This window comes from Castor canadensis, chromosome 14 (genome assembly GCF_047511655.1).
Source record: "Castor canadensis chromosome 14, mCasCan1.hap1v2, whole genome shotgun sequence".
Lineage (NCBI taxonomy): Eukaryota > Metazoa > Chordata > Mammalia > Rodentia > Castoridae > Castor > Castor canadensis.
In genome coordinates, this window is record NC_133399.1 from 193,823 (window position 1) to 208,070 (window position 14,248).

The window sequence follows — 14,248 nt, forward strand, 5'->3', positions numbered from 1 at the left end:
AGCGCCCGACGCGCGACGCCGGGGGGCGGGGGCCTGACGCGCGTGGGCGGGGCTGAGCGCGAGGCGGGGTCTGACGTCTGTGGGCGGGGCCGAGACGACTGTGGGGGGCAGGGTTTGGCGAGGGGCATTTATCGAATGTGTTTGGGCGGGGCCGGGTGGGGAGGGGCTGACGAGTGTGGGCGGAGCTGAGACTAGGTGGGGGGCGGGGCCTGGTGAGGGGCGTTTACCAAATTGTGTGAGCGTGGCCGACCGTGCGAGGCGTGGCTGTCGAACGGGGGCGGTGCCTATTGAGGGGCGTGGCCTAGCGTGTGTTGGCGGGGCCATGCGCGCGGAGCTGGGGACTGGCGCGGGTGGGCGGGGCCTGGGATGGGGGTGTTCGAGGCCCCGCCCCCAGGTCGCTGAGAAGGTGGGGTGCCCCGGTGCATCTTCCTTTTCCAGTCCTGTGGCTCGCCACCTGTCACTCGGATCTGTGTCATGTCGCCCTCCGAGCCTCGCTCCGTCCTTGCTGCGCCCTGTTTCTAAGACGTCAGGCTATGGGTCATACATTTCCTGGTGGAACTGGAAAACTCTTATACGTTCATCAATACCCATTCCCTCCTCCAGGAAGCCTTCCCTGACTTCCCAGCCCTAAGGTGTTCTTCCACCGTTCTGGACTCGCTCATCCATCCATATGGCTTCCTGTGCTTGCGCCCTGACCAGCTCCGCCCTGCTCACCACCCCCGCGTCTATGGCCTTGCCCTGCAAACCCATTTCCAGGAGTTCAAAAGGGCAGTGTGGTGCCTACGACTCTGGTCCCAGCTACAATGGAGGCAGAGGTGGGAGGACGGTGAGTTCGAGGCCAGCGCTAGCAAAGTTAGGCAGCCCCTGTCCTAAAAACAAAATAAAGACAAAGGTGTGGGGCGAGCTTCCTGTGGCCCTGGGTAGCCACACCCGCACCTGCTGGGACCTCAGCTGGCCCCTGTCCTGCCAGGCTGGGCTCAGCTGTCAGCTGTCCCCCAAAGACAGCAGCTTTGGAGGCCGTGGTAGGGTGAGGAGGCTGGGGGAGGAGGTCAGGTGGGCAGTAATACAAAGTATTACTTATTACAAGGAAGTAGGATGCGTCCTGTGTGGGAGGTGCCGCAGGGGCAGCGCGGGAACGGAGCCCTTCTTGAGGCTCACGGTGGGCTGAGCGCCTGACTCAGAAGAGGCTGCAGTGCGGACGTCATCAGTTATTCATTCAACAAACACCTACAAGGCCCCGGGTCCTGACCCTGGGTCCCACTTCCAGGGTCAAGGTTGGAATAAAGAAAGAAGGCCAGTGATGGGCGGTCGCGTGTAAATCTCGGAGCCGCGCTCTCCCACTGCATCCCCGCAGTAACCACGCGCAATCCACGGAGGCAAAATGGGGATAAAAGTAATTCTAGCGAGACCAGGGCAGCAGGATCGCCTAGAGCGTTCCCGGCCACGCCCCCTGCGCGTAGAGTGGGAGAACGTGAACAACGAAGGCACTGGATTGGCTGATATGAAAAGCTGCAACTGGATTGGTCAGAAGAATGAGGTGGAGGCGGGAAGTAAGAAAAATCGGACGAATAGGATAGGCCAACTCAGGTGAAAGGCGGAGCTCCACACTCGGGGGCAGGGACTCGGTGCAATTCCCAGAGACCAGCGGAGGCAAAAGCTGCGCGTTGCGAGTTCCAGGCCCCGCCCCTCCGACCGTAGGGCGGGTTAACGCGAACAAGGAAGACACTAGATTGGCCGAAATGAAAAGCTGCCACTGGATTGGTCAGAAGAATGAGGCGGGGGCGGGAAGTAGGAGAGCGCGGAGGAATGGGATAGGCCGACTCATATGAGGGGAGGGGCTCGGAGGCGGGGAATCGGCGCGATTCCCAGCGTGACCGGCAGGGGGCAGCAACTGCTGCAGCAGCCATGGGTGGGTTCAGGGTGGGTTAGGATTTGAGGTGCGGTGGAGAGCTGTGTCGTGTCCCCCAGGTGAACCCCTAAGCCGGTGTGCACTCGGGAAAATTGCACTCTTAAAAAAATTAAGTTGCTCATTACTTACCCAAGGTCCCACAGCAGCTGTGTTGGCAGCGCTGGGATTTGAACCAGCGCAGGCTAAAAGTTAGAGAGACCCCATCTTAAATAACAAGCCTGGCATGGTAGAGCACTCCTGCCAGCCCGGCTATGCCACATGCAGGAGGAAGATCTCTTTTCTCCAGGCAAACCCACCATACCTGATCTGAAAAGTAGCTAAAGTCAAAAGGGCTGGGGGGTGAGGGTGATAGAGCACATGCTTTGCAAGCATGAGGCCCTGAGTTCAAACCCCAGTGCCGCCAAAAGAAAAAAAAAAAAACCCTAGGGCTCCTCTGAAGTTTTTCCTGCGACCCCATTTCTGTGGCATCTCAGCAGTACAAGAGCAATCGTCTGCACTTTCCACAAAAGGATGCAGGGGCGATGTCCACTCACAATCCTAGGTACAATGACCAGAACCGGCCTTCCTCGAGCTCCAGGCCCTGTGGCCGCCTCGCCTGGCTGAGATGGGCTGAACCCCCATCCCGCCGTGTCCCCCCTCCCCATGTCCTGATCTTTGGCCCATCCAGGCTGGAGACCCCATAGACTCACACAGGGCTGGGGAAAGGGCTAAGCCGTGGGCTTTGATCCCTGCCTGAGTGGCCCTGGAGCCACGTTTCTTGCGATAACCTTAGTGACTTGTTGGACCGGATCCCAGGCAAGGCGCTGCCTGGGGGCTCAGACCTGGCAGTGGTGGGAGATCGGGTCAGGACTCAGCTCTGTCCCCTCTGTCCCCCATGACACCGTGAGCCACCCAGAAAAGTCACACCCCATGCTGGATGTCACAAAGGCCAGCCTGGGCCACCTAGCAAGACAAGACCCCATCTCCAAAAGAGAAAAATAAATGATATAAATGGCAAGCTGTAGGCTATACATTTTGTCGCAATAAAAGGAAAGGAGAAAAAATGAAATACTACACGGTCGTGAAAAAGGAACCCTCACACTCACACCAGGTCCCCAGCTTGGGTGACCCTGTGGGACCGGAAAATTCAAGGCCCCAAATACTCAGGACACTGGTCCCCAAAAGCTTAAGGTGTGTGGGGGGAGAAGGGCCTTGGCCCAAGCCAGACACCCTGGGGGAAGATCCATCTTGATCAGTATCAATAATGACAGGAGGGCCTGGGTTCGAATCCAGAACTAATCAATGGGTAGACAAGGGAGGCAGGGTGGAGGGATGACCGGGGATTTGGGGGGCCAGAGCCTGGGTGTGGCTCCCCCCAGGTCCCACCCAGGAACAATGGCAGCCGAGGAGGGGGACAGAGGAAGTGGAGCTTGGCCGTTGGCCTGTGGCCTGAGCTGGCGGTCACCATCTGCCCCAGGGAGAGGAAGTTGGGTGGAACAGCCAGATAAGGGAGGCCGAGACGGCTTCCCAGACCTCTGGCACGTATTCAGGGGGCTGAGGAAAATGCCTGGTATACAGTAGGCGCAGAATAAATGTGCTGTCCAGTCCAGAGTGCTCCAGGTGTGTCGCACACTTTGCACCTGGGGCTGGGGATGCAGCTCAGTGCTGACCACTTGCCTAGCACACACAGCACACATGGGCGCCTGACTACACCATAGGTGTCCGGAAAACTCCTACACACTCCTCGAAGCCCTAACTACAAGACACATTTCCGTGTTTCCGCTCAAGCCTGACTCATGAAGCTGAGAGCATCCCTGGGCCCCTGGTTCTGACAGGAACCACTGTGACGGGACGTGAGTTTCCGGGGGGGGCAGAAATTCGCACCCACACGTGGTGGGGGAGGGGGAACGAATGAATGAATGAATGAATGGTCTTTTTTTGTGTGTGATGGGGGCGGCCCAAAGCGGAGACCTAGGAGCCGACCACCCCCTTTCCGCACCCTTCCCCCCAATTCTGCAAGACCTCAGAGGGCCCTGAGAGAGGTGACACAGAGGGGAAGGGGGGCTTCCGGGCGTGGTCTCCAGCGCTTCCGGTACGGCCCCTCTAAGGGGCGTGGCTAGCGGGGGCGGCGCTCGGGAGTCCAGGCGGCGCGAAGATGGCGGCGGCTGAGGGGGCTGAGGCTGCTGAGGCGCCGAGCTCGCTGCTGCTGGTGGTGGGCGGCGAGTGCGGCTGCCCGGGGCTGCTGGCCTACGTCCTGGAGGAGCTGGAGCGAGGTGGGGATGCTGGGGGTTGGCGCGGGGTCCGCGCGGGGTGGGTAGGGGCGTGGTCCGGGGCGGTGATTGACAGGGTCGGTTGGGGGTCCCGGCGGGATTCGGGTGGGGGTTCGGCAGAGGTCAGGGCGTGGTCCGTGGGATTCGGATGTGTTCGGCTGTGTGTGGGGTGTCCATGGGGTCCGCGAGGGGTCCCGGGCGGAGATTGACAGAGTCCGGGCGAGGTGGGGGCGGGTTCCGGGACTGTGATTGACAGGATCAGCGGAGGGTCCTGGCTGGGTGGGGGCGGGTTCGAGGTTGTGATTGACAGGGTCGGCGAGGGTCTTGGCGGGGTGGGGGCGGGCTCGAGGTTGTGATTGACAGGCTCGGTACGGGGGGGGGGGAGTCCTGGCGCGGTTGGGGCGGGTTCCGGGGTTGTGATTGACAGAGTCGGCGCGGGGTCGTTGGGGACAGGGCGTGGTCCAGATGGGGATTTCATGAAGTCGGTGTGGGGTCCGGCATGGGGATCTGGGCGGGGTCTTGGGGTCCGGGTTTTTCCTCCCCGAGGGGCGCCCCTCTCCTATGGGACCTAGGCCCCGGCCCCACCTCCTGGGATGTGGGACCCCTTTCCCTCCCGTGGGACCCACGCCCCCGCCCCTCTCCTCTCTCGTGGGACCCGCAAATACCCCCGCCTCCCCCCGTCCCCCTTTGGGAACCCCGACCCTCCCCCATCACGTGGGCCCCTCACCCCCTTCCCCATGGGGTCCACGCTGCTCCTGCACCCGCCCCCCGGGATGTGGGCCCTGCCCCCTGCAGCCTCCCCATCCCCAGGCTCAGATCTACACCGCAGCTGCAGCCCCAGGCTCTGCTTTCCTTTCCTTTGGAAGCTTCTAATTGGGGTGTGGGCGGGTGAGGCCGCCTGAGATTTGGCACCTCAGGGGGTGACTCAGAGCTGCACCTGCAGGTTCACCTGTGCCGCCTGGCACGGTGGGGGGAGGGGGGCAGTGCACCTGCGCGATGGGAGAGCACGTGCGTCCCGTCGCGCCCCACCCCATCCCCCGCCCGCACGGACGTCACGCTGGGCACAAGGACCCCATCTGGGCCACACTTGTGGGGGCATGGCGTCAGAAGGGCCCCCAAGGAAGCCCAGGACAGCCAGGCTTAGCACCTGCAGGCTGGGGACACAGGAAGGGCCCCTGTGTACAGTGGGAAAGGCAGGTAAAAAGTCCAGAGCGCCCTGCAGCAGGGAGGAGGGAGGGATGGCATCTGCTGACCATGGTGGGGGGCGTTGTGAGATCCTGAGCTGTTGCTGTGCGCTGGGGGCCTGGGGCTGTGGTTGCAGTTGTCCTGGCTGCGAGCCTGAGCCAAAGCAGGTTATGGAGAGGGACTGGGGGTCGCCCCTCACCTGCGGGGTACGTCCTGAAGCTCCCTGGCAGCCGGGGAACCAGGCTGAACTCCTGCCCCCCGCCCGCCCCCACCCAGGTGTGTGCTCTTGGGACGTGGATCCCGGCGTGTGCAGCCTGGATGAACAGCTCAAGGTCTTCGTGTCCCGGCACTCAGCCACGTTCTCCAGCATCGTGAAAGGTGAGACGGGGTCCCCTCTTGGTTCCTCACTGGGGAGGGGTCGCTGTGTGTGCGGCATGGTGGAGGGGCCCGGGCAGTGATGTGAGCACCACACCCTCAACAGCTTGCCTCTTGCAGGAAGTAGGGGTGTGTCCCGTTTCGCAGATGAAACTGCGGTATTGGGGGGCGGGAAAGGGGGACCTCCGAGGAAGGCTTTTGGGATGAGCAGCTGCAGGGGCCCAGCAAAGGCCAGCAGTGGAACAGGACACGTCGGAGTAGTGAGGTGGGGACACTGAGCAGATCTGCGAGCAGGGAGGGTGGGCCCCTTGCAGGCCGGGACTGAGGCCACTTTTCAGCTGTTCCTGTACAGGGTCTGTACACAGTGGGTGCTCAGTACTTGGGGACTCTGGGATGACCCAGGCTGGCACAGCAGCTGCAGGGCGGGGCTTAGGACTTGCCTTCACCCGCTGCTGGCTCACTGAGTCACCTCCTGACCGCTGACCGCTGCAGGAGGGGAAGGAAATGTCCGTGGTCTCATTGTCCCAGCGGGTCCTGGTGGCTTCCTGACTCCTTCTGGGACTGGGGCTGGAAATCCCGTGTGCAGAGTGATTTCTGAGGCACTTCCCCCTCCACCTGAGTTTCCCTGCGTGGGGCACGTGGGGTTGAAGGAGTGCACGGTGACTGTGGAGGGTTGTTGGCATGTGCAGATCAGACCTGGTGCCTGACAGTGTCCGCTTTGGAGACCACTCCTCCCTGTATGCGGTCAGCTCACTGCTCCTGGTGTGAGCTGACCCTTCCTCTGGGTGCACCTTCCTTGTCACCACCCTGGAGGTGATGCTGGCATCTCCCTTGGGTCTGGCTGCAGACCAGCCCAGCCTTTTTTCCAGCTTGCAGGTCCCTTGGGTTTCCCGGTCTCATTCCAACCTGCAGCTGCACCATGTGCCCTCTGACCCCTGGGTGGGTTCCCTGGGGAACTTGGTGGACCCAAAGGTCACACACAGAGGCAGGATGTGACTCTGGACTGGTTGTACCTGAGTGGTGGCATGGGCCCCATTGCTCCTAGGCCAGCGGAGCCTGCACCACCGCGGAGAGACCCTGGAGACTCTGGTCCTCCTGAACCCATCCGACAAGTCCCTGTATGACGAGGTAGGAGGGCATACACCCCGCATCCCACCTGTCTTCCTGCTGCTCAAAGTCCTCCAGATGCCCAGCACCCCCATGGCCCCACCTCAGCTTCTCACCTGTCTGGGGTGCGGGCGGAAAAGGCGGGGGTTTGGGAGAAAGGGGTGGGTCAGCATTGCAGTCCAGCGTGCAGAGCACCGAAGGTCGGTAGGACCTTGGTGGTGTTGTCAAAGTCCCAGTTCTTACCCGAATTGCCTTAGTCTTTCTCCTGGCTGGGCCAGGAAGACAGGAGGGCTTGAGAGAGCCAGAAAGGGCAGGGAGGGCTTCCCAGAGGAGGGGGTGTCATAAGAGGCTTTGCAGGATGAGCAGGAGTTTGCCAGAGCAAGGGTCCTCCAGGACTCTCCCAGCTCTTTGCCTGATGTGGTGGGTGGTGGTGGAAGGGGGTGTTGCATGAAGATGGGGACCAAAAGCCACCCTGAGATGCAGGGCTCTTGCCCTCCCCCAGCTCCGGAACCTTCTGCTGGACCCTGCGTCTCACAAGCTGTTGGTGCTCGCTGGGCCCTGCCTGGAGGACACTGGGGAGCTGCTGCTGCAGACGGGGGGCTTCTCCCCCCACCACTTTCTCCAGGTGCTGGAGGACAGAGAGGTAAGCTCGTGACAGGGTGAGGAATGGAGTAAAGAAAAGCGCAGGCCTTTTTGCAGCTGCTGGGAGGCGGGAGCCGGGGCACCCAGTCTGTTGGTTTGAGGATTAAAGGTGGAGCAATGGCAGAGAGGCCGAGGTGGGGGCCTGGCGGTCAGCTGGTGGGAGAACCACAAGGGCCCTGGACAGGGAGGGACACACGGGGTAGGACTGGACCCTGTGTTGCCTGGTGGCCCCAGGGAAGGCCAGGTTGTGCAAGGTGATGGCGAGCAGCTGAAAACTGCACCTGCCCAGGACGCAGGTTGGGGTGATGCCTGGCTTCACGTCACCTTCCACTGCCCCGTGCAGGTCCAGGACGCCCTGGCCTCGTCCCCAGACGCAGACCTGTCCACCCTGACTGTCACCTGCCCCACCTTCGGGGACTGGCTGCGGCTGGCGCCCGACCTGCCGGGGCTGCGGCTACAGCTACGGCTGAACCCGCCCGCACGGCTGCCCGCGTCCGAGGGCCTGCGCGAGTTCCTGGAGTACCTGGCCGAGTCCCTGGAGCCGCCGTCGCCCTTCGACCTGCTCGAGCCACCGTCCTTCGGGGGCTTCCTGCGACTGGCCGCGCCCTGCTGCTATGTCTTCCCTGGGGGGCTCGGGGACGCCGCCTTCTTCGCGGTCAACGGCTTCACCGTGCTGGTCAACGGCGGCTCCAACCCCAAGTCCAGCTTCTGGAAGCTGGTGCGGCACCTAGACCGCGTGGACGCCGTGCTGGTCACACACGCGGGCGCCGACAGCCTCCCGGGCCTCAACAGCCTGCTGCGCCGCAAGCTGGCGGAGCGCGGGGAGGCGGCGGCCGAGGCGGAGGCCGAGGGGCCCGAGCGCGGGGGCGGCTGGCAGGAGCGTCTTCGGCGCCTGGTGTCCCCCGCGCTAGGCGTCGTGTTCCTCAATGCGCGTGAGGCGGCGTCGCGCTTGGTGCGTGGCCAGGACGAGGCAGCGCTGGCCCTGAGCCTCCTGGCGCAGCTGGGCATCACTCCGCTGGCGCTGAGCCGCGGGCCGCTGCCCGCCAAGCCCACCGTGCTGTTCCGCAAGATGGGCGTGGGCCGCCTGGACCTGTACGTGCTGCACCCGCCTGCTGAGGCGGAGGACCGCGACCGTGACGGCGACGTGGGCTCGCCCGCCTCCGTGTGCGCGTTGCTTGTGTGGCTGCCCGCGGGCCCCGCGGAGAAGGTGGTGCGCGTGCTGTTCCCGGGGTGCACGCCACCCGCACGCCTGTTGGACGGCCTGCTCGGCCTGCAGCACCTGGGCTTTCTGCGCGAGCCCGTGGTCACCCCGCAGGACCTGGAGGCGCCGCGCCGCGCCGACAGTAAGGAGAGCGTGGGCTCCCGCGAAAGCGCCCGCAGAGAGGCCCGGCCGCCCGCGACCGCCAAGCCCGGCCCCGAGCGCCCCACGGCTGCCCGCAAGGACCCAGCCCGGGCCGAAGCCCCACGCAGAGCCGAGAAGGACCCCAGGCCGGCGCGGGAGGTGAAGAAGGACCCCAAGCCGAGCGTCCCCCGCAGCCAGCCCCGGGAGGTGCGCCGTGGCGTCGCTAGTGCGTCCAGTGTGAAGAAGGCGGCCGTTCCCGCGACCACCAAGCCCCGCAGCGCACCTCAGCCCGTGCAGAACGGGCCCCGCAGTACCCCCACCGCCTCCTGCGGCTTCCCTGGTTCGCAGCTGCCCCGCACGCCCGGCGACGGCAGCGGCCCTGGGATGGCCCTAAGCCCCGCTGTGGAGTCGGCGACGCTTGAGCCCGCACCGGCTGCCTGTGCCCCGCAGCCGCGCTCGCCATCACCACCCGAGAGTCGCCGCAGCCCTGAGCGCAGCGGCCGCCTGTCTCTCAGCCCTCTGCGCGGCGGGGAGACCGGGCCCGACGCCTCGCCCACGGTGACCACGCCGACGGCCACCACGCCCTCGCTGCCCGCAGAGGTGGGCTCCCCGCACTCCACCGAGGTGGACGAGTCCCTGTCCGTGTCCTTCGAGCAAGTGCTGCCGCCCGCCGCTGGCGAGGCCGGGCTGAGCCTCCCCTTGCGCGGGCCCCGGGCGCGCCGTTCCACGTCTCCGCACGACGTGGACCTGTGCCTCGTGTCGCCCTGCGAGTTCGAGCACCGCAAGGCTCTGCCCGCCGCGCCCGCACCCGCGTCCCCCGGCAGCTCCGACAGCAGCGCGCGCTCCCAGGAGCGGATGGGCGCGCCGGGCCCCGAGGAGACGCCGCCCACGTCGGTCAGCGAGTCTCTGCCCACCCTGTCGGACTCCGACCCGCCACCCACTGGCCCCGGGGCGGCTGACTCAGACGAGGACACCGAGGGCTTGGTGGGCCCCGGCCGAGACCCGCTGCCCGAGCCCCTGCACGTGCCCCCGCCGCTGACTGGGCCGCCCAGCACCTGCATGGTGGACCCCGAGACCGTCCCCAAGGCGGCCCGGCAGACGGAGAACCCTGGCCGCACCCGCAGGCCCCTCGTCCGACCCAGCTCCGCAGGGGCCGCACACAAGGCCGTGCCCGCAGCCGCGACCAGAGCCAAGGCGCTGCCCACAGGTGACCGCGCCAGCCGGCCGCTCAGCGCCCGAAGCGAGCCCGCAGACAAGGGCGGCCGCGCGCCCCTGACCAGGAAGCCCTCGGTCCCCAAGACTGCCACGCGAGGCCAGTCCGGTGAGTACCGGGGCTGGAGCCCCCCGCGGCCCTGTCCTGTCCCTCACTGTGTGTCCTCAGCCCACACTTCTCTAGGACCCGGGCCACCTCTGAGGGGACCGTGTGAGTCCTGTGACAGCACACAGGTGAGGTCACTGTAAGGACTTTCCTGCCTCCAGGGCTCAGCTGTGCCGGTGACAGGTACTTGGGTCCCTGCAGGGCCTGTGGCGCTGTCCCCTCCTGATGCCCTGAGGACCCAGGGTCGCGGTTGTCAGCTCCGTGTCCCGTGCAGGTGGCACAGGGGTCCCGCGCCTCCGCGCGTGGGTGTAGTTCAGTTTTGTGTCTCCACTGGGATTTGAACTCACGGCCTGGCAGTGCTGGGCAGTCGGCACCGGCCCGCGGCTCATGAGCCCCACACTGGCCAGGCCTTGGCTGGGCCCAGCAAAGCAAACGAGGCCACAAGGTGAGGCCGGGAGGAAAGCAGTCAGCAGTTCCAGAACCTTCTCCCGTGGCGACCCCACCCTGTGCTAACACCGCGGGAGCCACGCGCCTGTCACGGAAGCCCATAGAGGTCACCCGGGTCCGTCCCCACAGGTTCCTGGCCGGACACAGGCGGTCAGCAGCCTCTTGTGCCCAGCCCAGAGCGCCCTTGAGCTAGGGGACGGGAACCCTCAAGTCAGAGTTCACAGACACGCAAGGGAGTCTTTGGTCTGCCATGATGCTTTCACTGGGTTTTTCAAAGTTGCGGCACAATTTGCCATCTTAACTTCTGATGCCCCGTTCAGCTGTGCCCAGTGCGTTAATAGTGCACCCATCGCCGCCATCCACAGACCCCGTCCCAGAAGTAAAGCCCTGCACCCTACACACACCCTCTCCTCCCCCAGACTGCCAGCTCTGTCTGTGAATGTCACACAGCGTGTCACTGCTTATAGCTCACTCAGGAGAGCGTCTTCCAGGTCATCCTTGTTGTAGCCCTGTGAGAATTTCCTTTTCACGGCTGAATAGTATTCCCTGGTGTGCACAAGCCACGTTGGCTTTATCCACTCCCTGGTGCGCACCGTGAGGCCGGCCGGCCTGCGTCCACACACTGCCGAATTTAACACCCACGAAGCGCACAGCGCTCCGCTTTCTCCACATCCTCCGGCACTTGCTGCTGGCCTCGTTTTCGGCAGTTGGAGGCCGTCCCGCGGTGTGGGTGGTGCTGTGCTGCCATGTTGGGCCTTCTGTAATAGGGCCGTGGTCCATGTGTGGCGTCCCCCACAGGCTCTGTGCTGATGCCTGGTGCCCAGCAGGTGGCACTGCTTTGGGAGGTTGTGGAACTTGAGGTGGCACCTGCTGTTGTCGTATTGTCACCAGGGTGTCTGGTCCCTGCTCCCTTCCTGCCTCTGCTTCCTGGGCACCGCGATTGGGGCCTCCTCCGCTCTCCACGATGGAGGCTGCTGAACCCGAGTACGCCACCGTCTCTCGCGTGCTCGTGCCTAGCGCAGTCACGGCGCCGGACGCTGCCATCCGCAGGGGCCGTGTCTCCTCTGCTTCTTCCTGAACTCCAGGCCTCGCGCTTGCCAGGCAGGCGGCCACCGCTGGAGCCACCGCTGGAGCTTCAGGGGTTTCCAGCTGCTCTTCAGCCTGCCTGCCCGGCGGCCTGACTTTCCCGCCTGCAGCCCGGATTACAGCTGTGCCCTTGCTCCCCAGGGTCTCGCTCGCTCCTGCCCAGGCTGGCGGCACAGCCATGAGCCGTTCGCCCACCCCGTCCACCCGTTTCCCGTGGTTTCCTTTCCGAGTTGAGCGTTAGGGATTAACGAGGTGCGTGCCGGTCCCGTCAGGTGGATCATGTCCATCTCCTCCCTCTCCCAGGCACCCTTGGGTGGATGTCCATGAGGCCGGTCTGTCCGTGAGAAATCCTTGCAAAGCTTTTGTTCCCACGGGTTTTCAGTCTTGGCTGTCACGCGTGGGCCCTGGTCCTCTTGGAGGGGAACGGGGCCGTGGGCGTCCCGGGGTGGAGGTCGAGGTTCCCTGAGACTCGGGTGGGGCCCGGCTGCCCGGGTTCTCCATGGAGGCTTCACGTCCGTGTGTCTGAGGGTCTGTCGGGGTTTGGTGGCTCCGGGGTGCCTTCGCCGCCCAGCAGTGCAGGTCAGCGCGGCAGCCATCTTCCTCCTTTGCGGCCTTGGTTTCTTTGCTTTCTGACCTGCGGGCTTTGAACTCGCGATCCACGGCCTCAGCCTATGGGAGCGGGGTCCCAGAGGAGGCCCCCGCCGGCTCCAGCTGCATTTTTGAGGCCGGCATGGCCTCCGCTGGCCCCGCAGGCTGGTGGTTGCGGCCAGCGAGGGTCCCCGTGTCCCTGCCTGGCCATGTGGGCTTCAGGCCCAGCCCAGCTCCACTCCTGCCTGGGGTGGCTCAGGTGCTCGACGGCCATGAGTGGCCGTGGCTGATCGGGAGCCGCCTGAGAGCAGCTGGTGACAACACGATAGCCGGAGTGACCCGGTGTCCATCAAGGGACGCGGGTGAGGGGACAGCGTCCTCGCCGCCAGCTGTCTGTGAAGGGGTGTGGGGCTTGCACAGGACCTGCACGAGGCCCCGAGTTCAGGTGACCTGTGCGTCCTAAAACACCTGTGTCGTGTGCGCTGTGAGGGACGCTGACGTGATGGTTATGCGATGGTGACGTCACGCCGACAGTGACGTGACGCAAGCTCTGCACGCTGGACGCACACAGGCTCACTGAGCGCTGGCTCTGGGCTGGGCCCTTCAGGTGCCCAGGTGTCCTTGTTCTCTGGAGGCGACAGGCTACCTGCCCTGTCCTCCAGGGTCCGTCCTCTATCCTGTGCCCCTTGCCACCTAAGCCACCATGTCTGCGGTGCAGTTTCCAGTGGGACCCGTGGGTCCTGAGGGGGTCAGGGGTGACGTGGGAGGTCAGGACTTCAGGGCCTGCGGTCATGAGTGGGCAGGACGTGGGGCACTTCTGCGTCCCGTCCCCCTTCCCCCGTGAGCCCGTCAGTCACGTGGTGCGGTGGCAAAGGCTGTGGCAGGGACAGATGGGACGGGGCGTGCGGAGGGCACAGTCTGGAGGGTCCGGGGCACTGGCCTCCCCGGAGCCCCGGTCACTGGGCTGCGTCCCCGCAGGAGGCAGCGTCCGGCCCGGCCCGCCCGGCGCCCCCGTCTACCTGGACCTGGCCTACCTGCCCGGGGGCCGCAGCGCGCGCCAGGTGGACGAGGAGTTCTTCCGCCGCGTGCGCGCGCTCTGCTACGTCATCAGCGGCCAGGGCCAGCGGCGCGAGGAGGGGCTGCGGCCCGTGCTGGACGCCCTGCTGGCCGGCAAGCAGCGCTGGGACCGCGACCTGCAGGTGTGTGCGGGGCGGGGCTGGAGATGAGGGGCGGGGCGTGGGAGGGGGCGGGGCTGAGATGGAGAGGGGCGGGGAGCGGAGGGCCTGGGCGTGCAGTGCTTGGGAGGCCTCAGCAGTGCTGCGCAGCCCGGGGTTCATGGACGGTGCAGGCTGCTCTTGGACGTCAGCGCAGAAGCCGAGACAGGAGCGCACCGCCATCACTCCCGCTGTCCCCGCAGGTGACGCTCATCCCCACCTTCGACTCGGCCGCCATGCACCGCTGGTACGAGGACACGCACGCGCGGCACCAGGCGCTGGGCATCACCGTGCTGGGCAGCAACAGCATGGTGTCCATGCAGGACGAGGCGTTCCCCGCCTGCAAGGTGGAGTTCTAGCGAGGCACTGCTGCACGGGAATAAACCCGCACCCACCCGCCTCGTCCTCTCCTTCCTGTGCGACACCGGCTCCGGCCCCGGGGTTCCCTAAACAGAAAGGGCGCACAAGGGGTGGGGCCCCCGAGCCTGCAGACCCCGATCTCAGGCCCCACAGGGGATGCGCAGCCCTGAACGTGGCCCTAAGCCCTGCAAGCTGCCCTCCCTGGGGTTGGTGCCACCCAGGCTCGTTTGCCCAGGTCTCCATGGGTAGGTGGCATGGCCAGAGCACGAGCCGGGTCACATGGACAACAGGAGAGCTGACAGCCACACCCTTCGTACCCCCTCACCCAACACCCTAAAAGGAGCCGAGTCCTGCGGGGACCCCGTCACCCGCCTTCTGGGCTTCTAAGGGTCGCAGCACCTCTGAGCAGTGGGCACACAGCCCGTC

General features: G+C 65.2%; 1 protein-coding gene across 1 annotated transcript; it reads left to right on the forward strand.

The window, feature by feature from the left end:
- Window positions 1-4,020: 4,020 nt before the first annotated feature.
- LOC109698336 (microtubule-associated protein 1S) lies at window positions 4,021-13,861 on the forward strand. Its single transcript, XM_020182479.2, has 7 exons — window positions 4,021-4,161; window positions 5,620-5,721; window positions 6,764-6,846; window positions 7,328-7,468; window positions 7,811-10,130; window positions 13,227-13,447; window positions 13,666-13,861. Exons 1-7 carry the CDS (start codon window positions 4,044-4,046, stop codon window positions 13,819-13,821), a joined length of 3,141 nt encoding a protein of 1,046 aa, XP_020038068.2. The 5' UTR covers window positions 4,021-4,043; the 3' UTR covers window positions 13,822-13,861.
- Window positions 13,862-14,248: the final 387 nt, after the last annotated feature.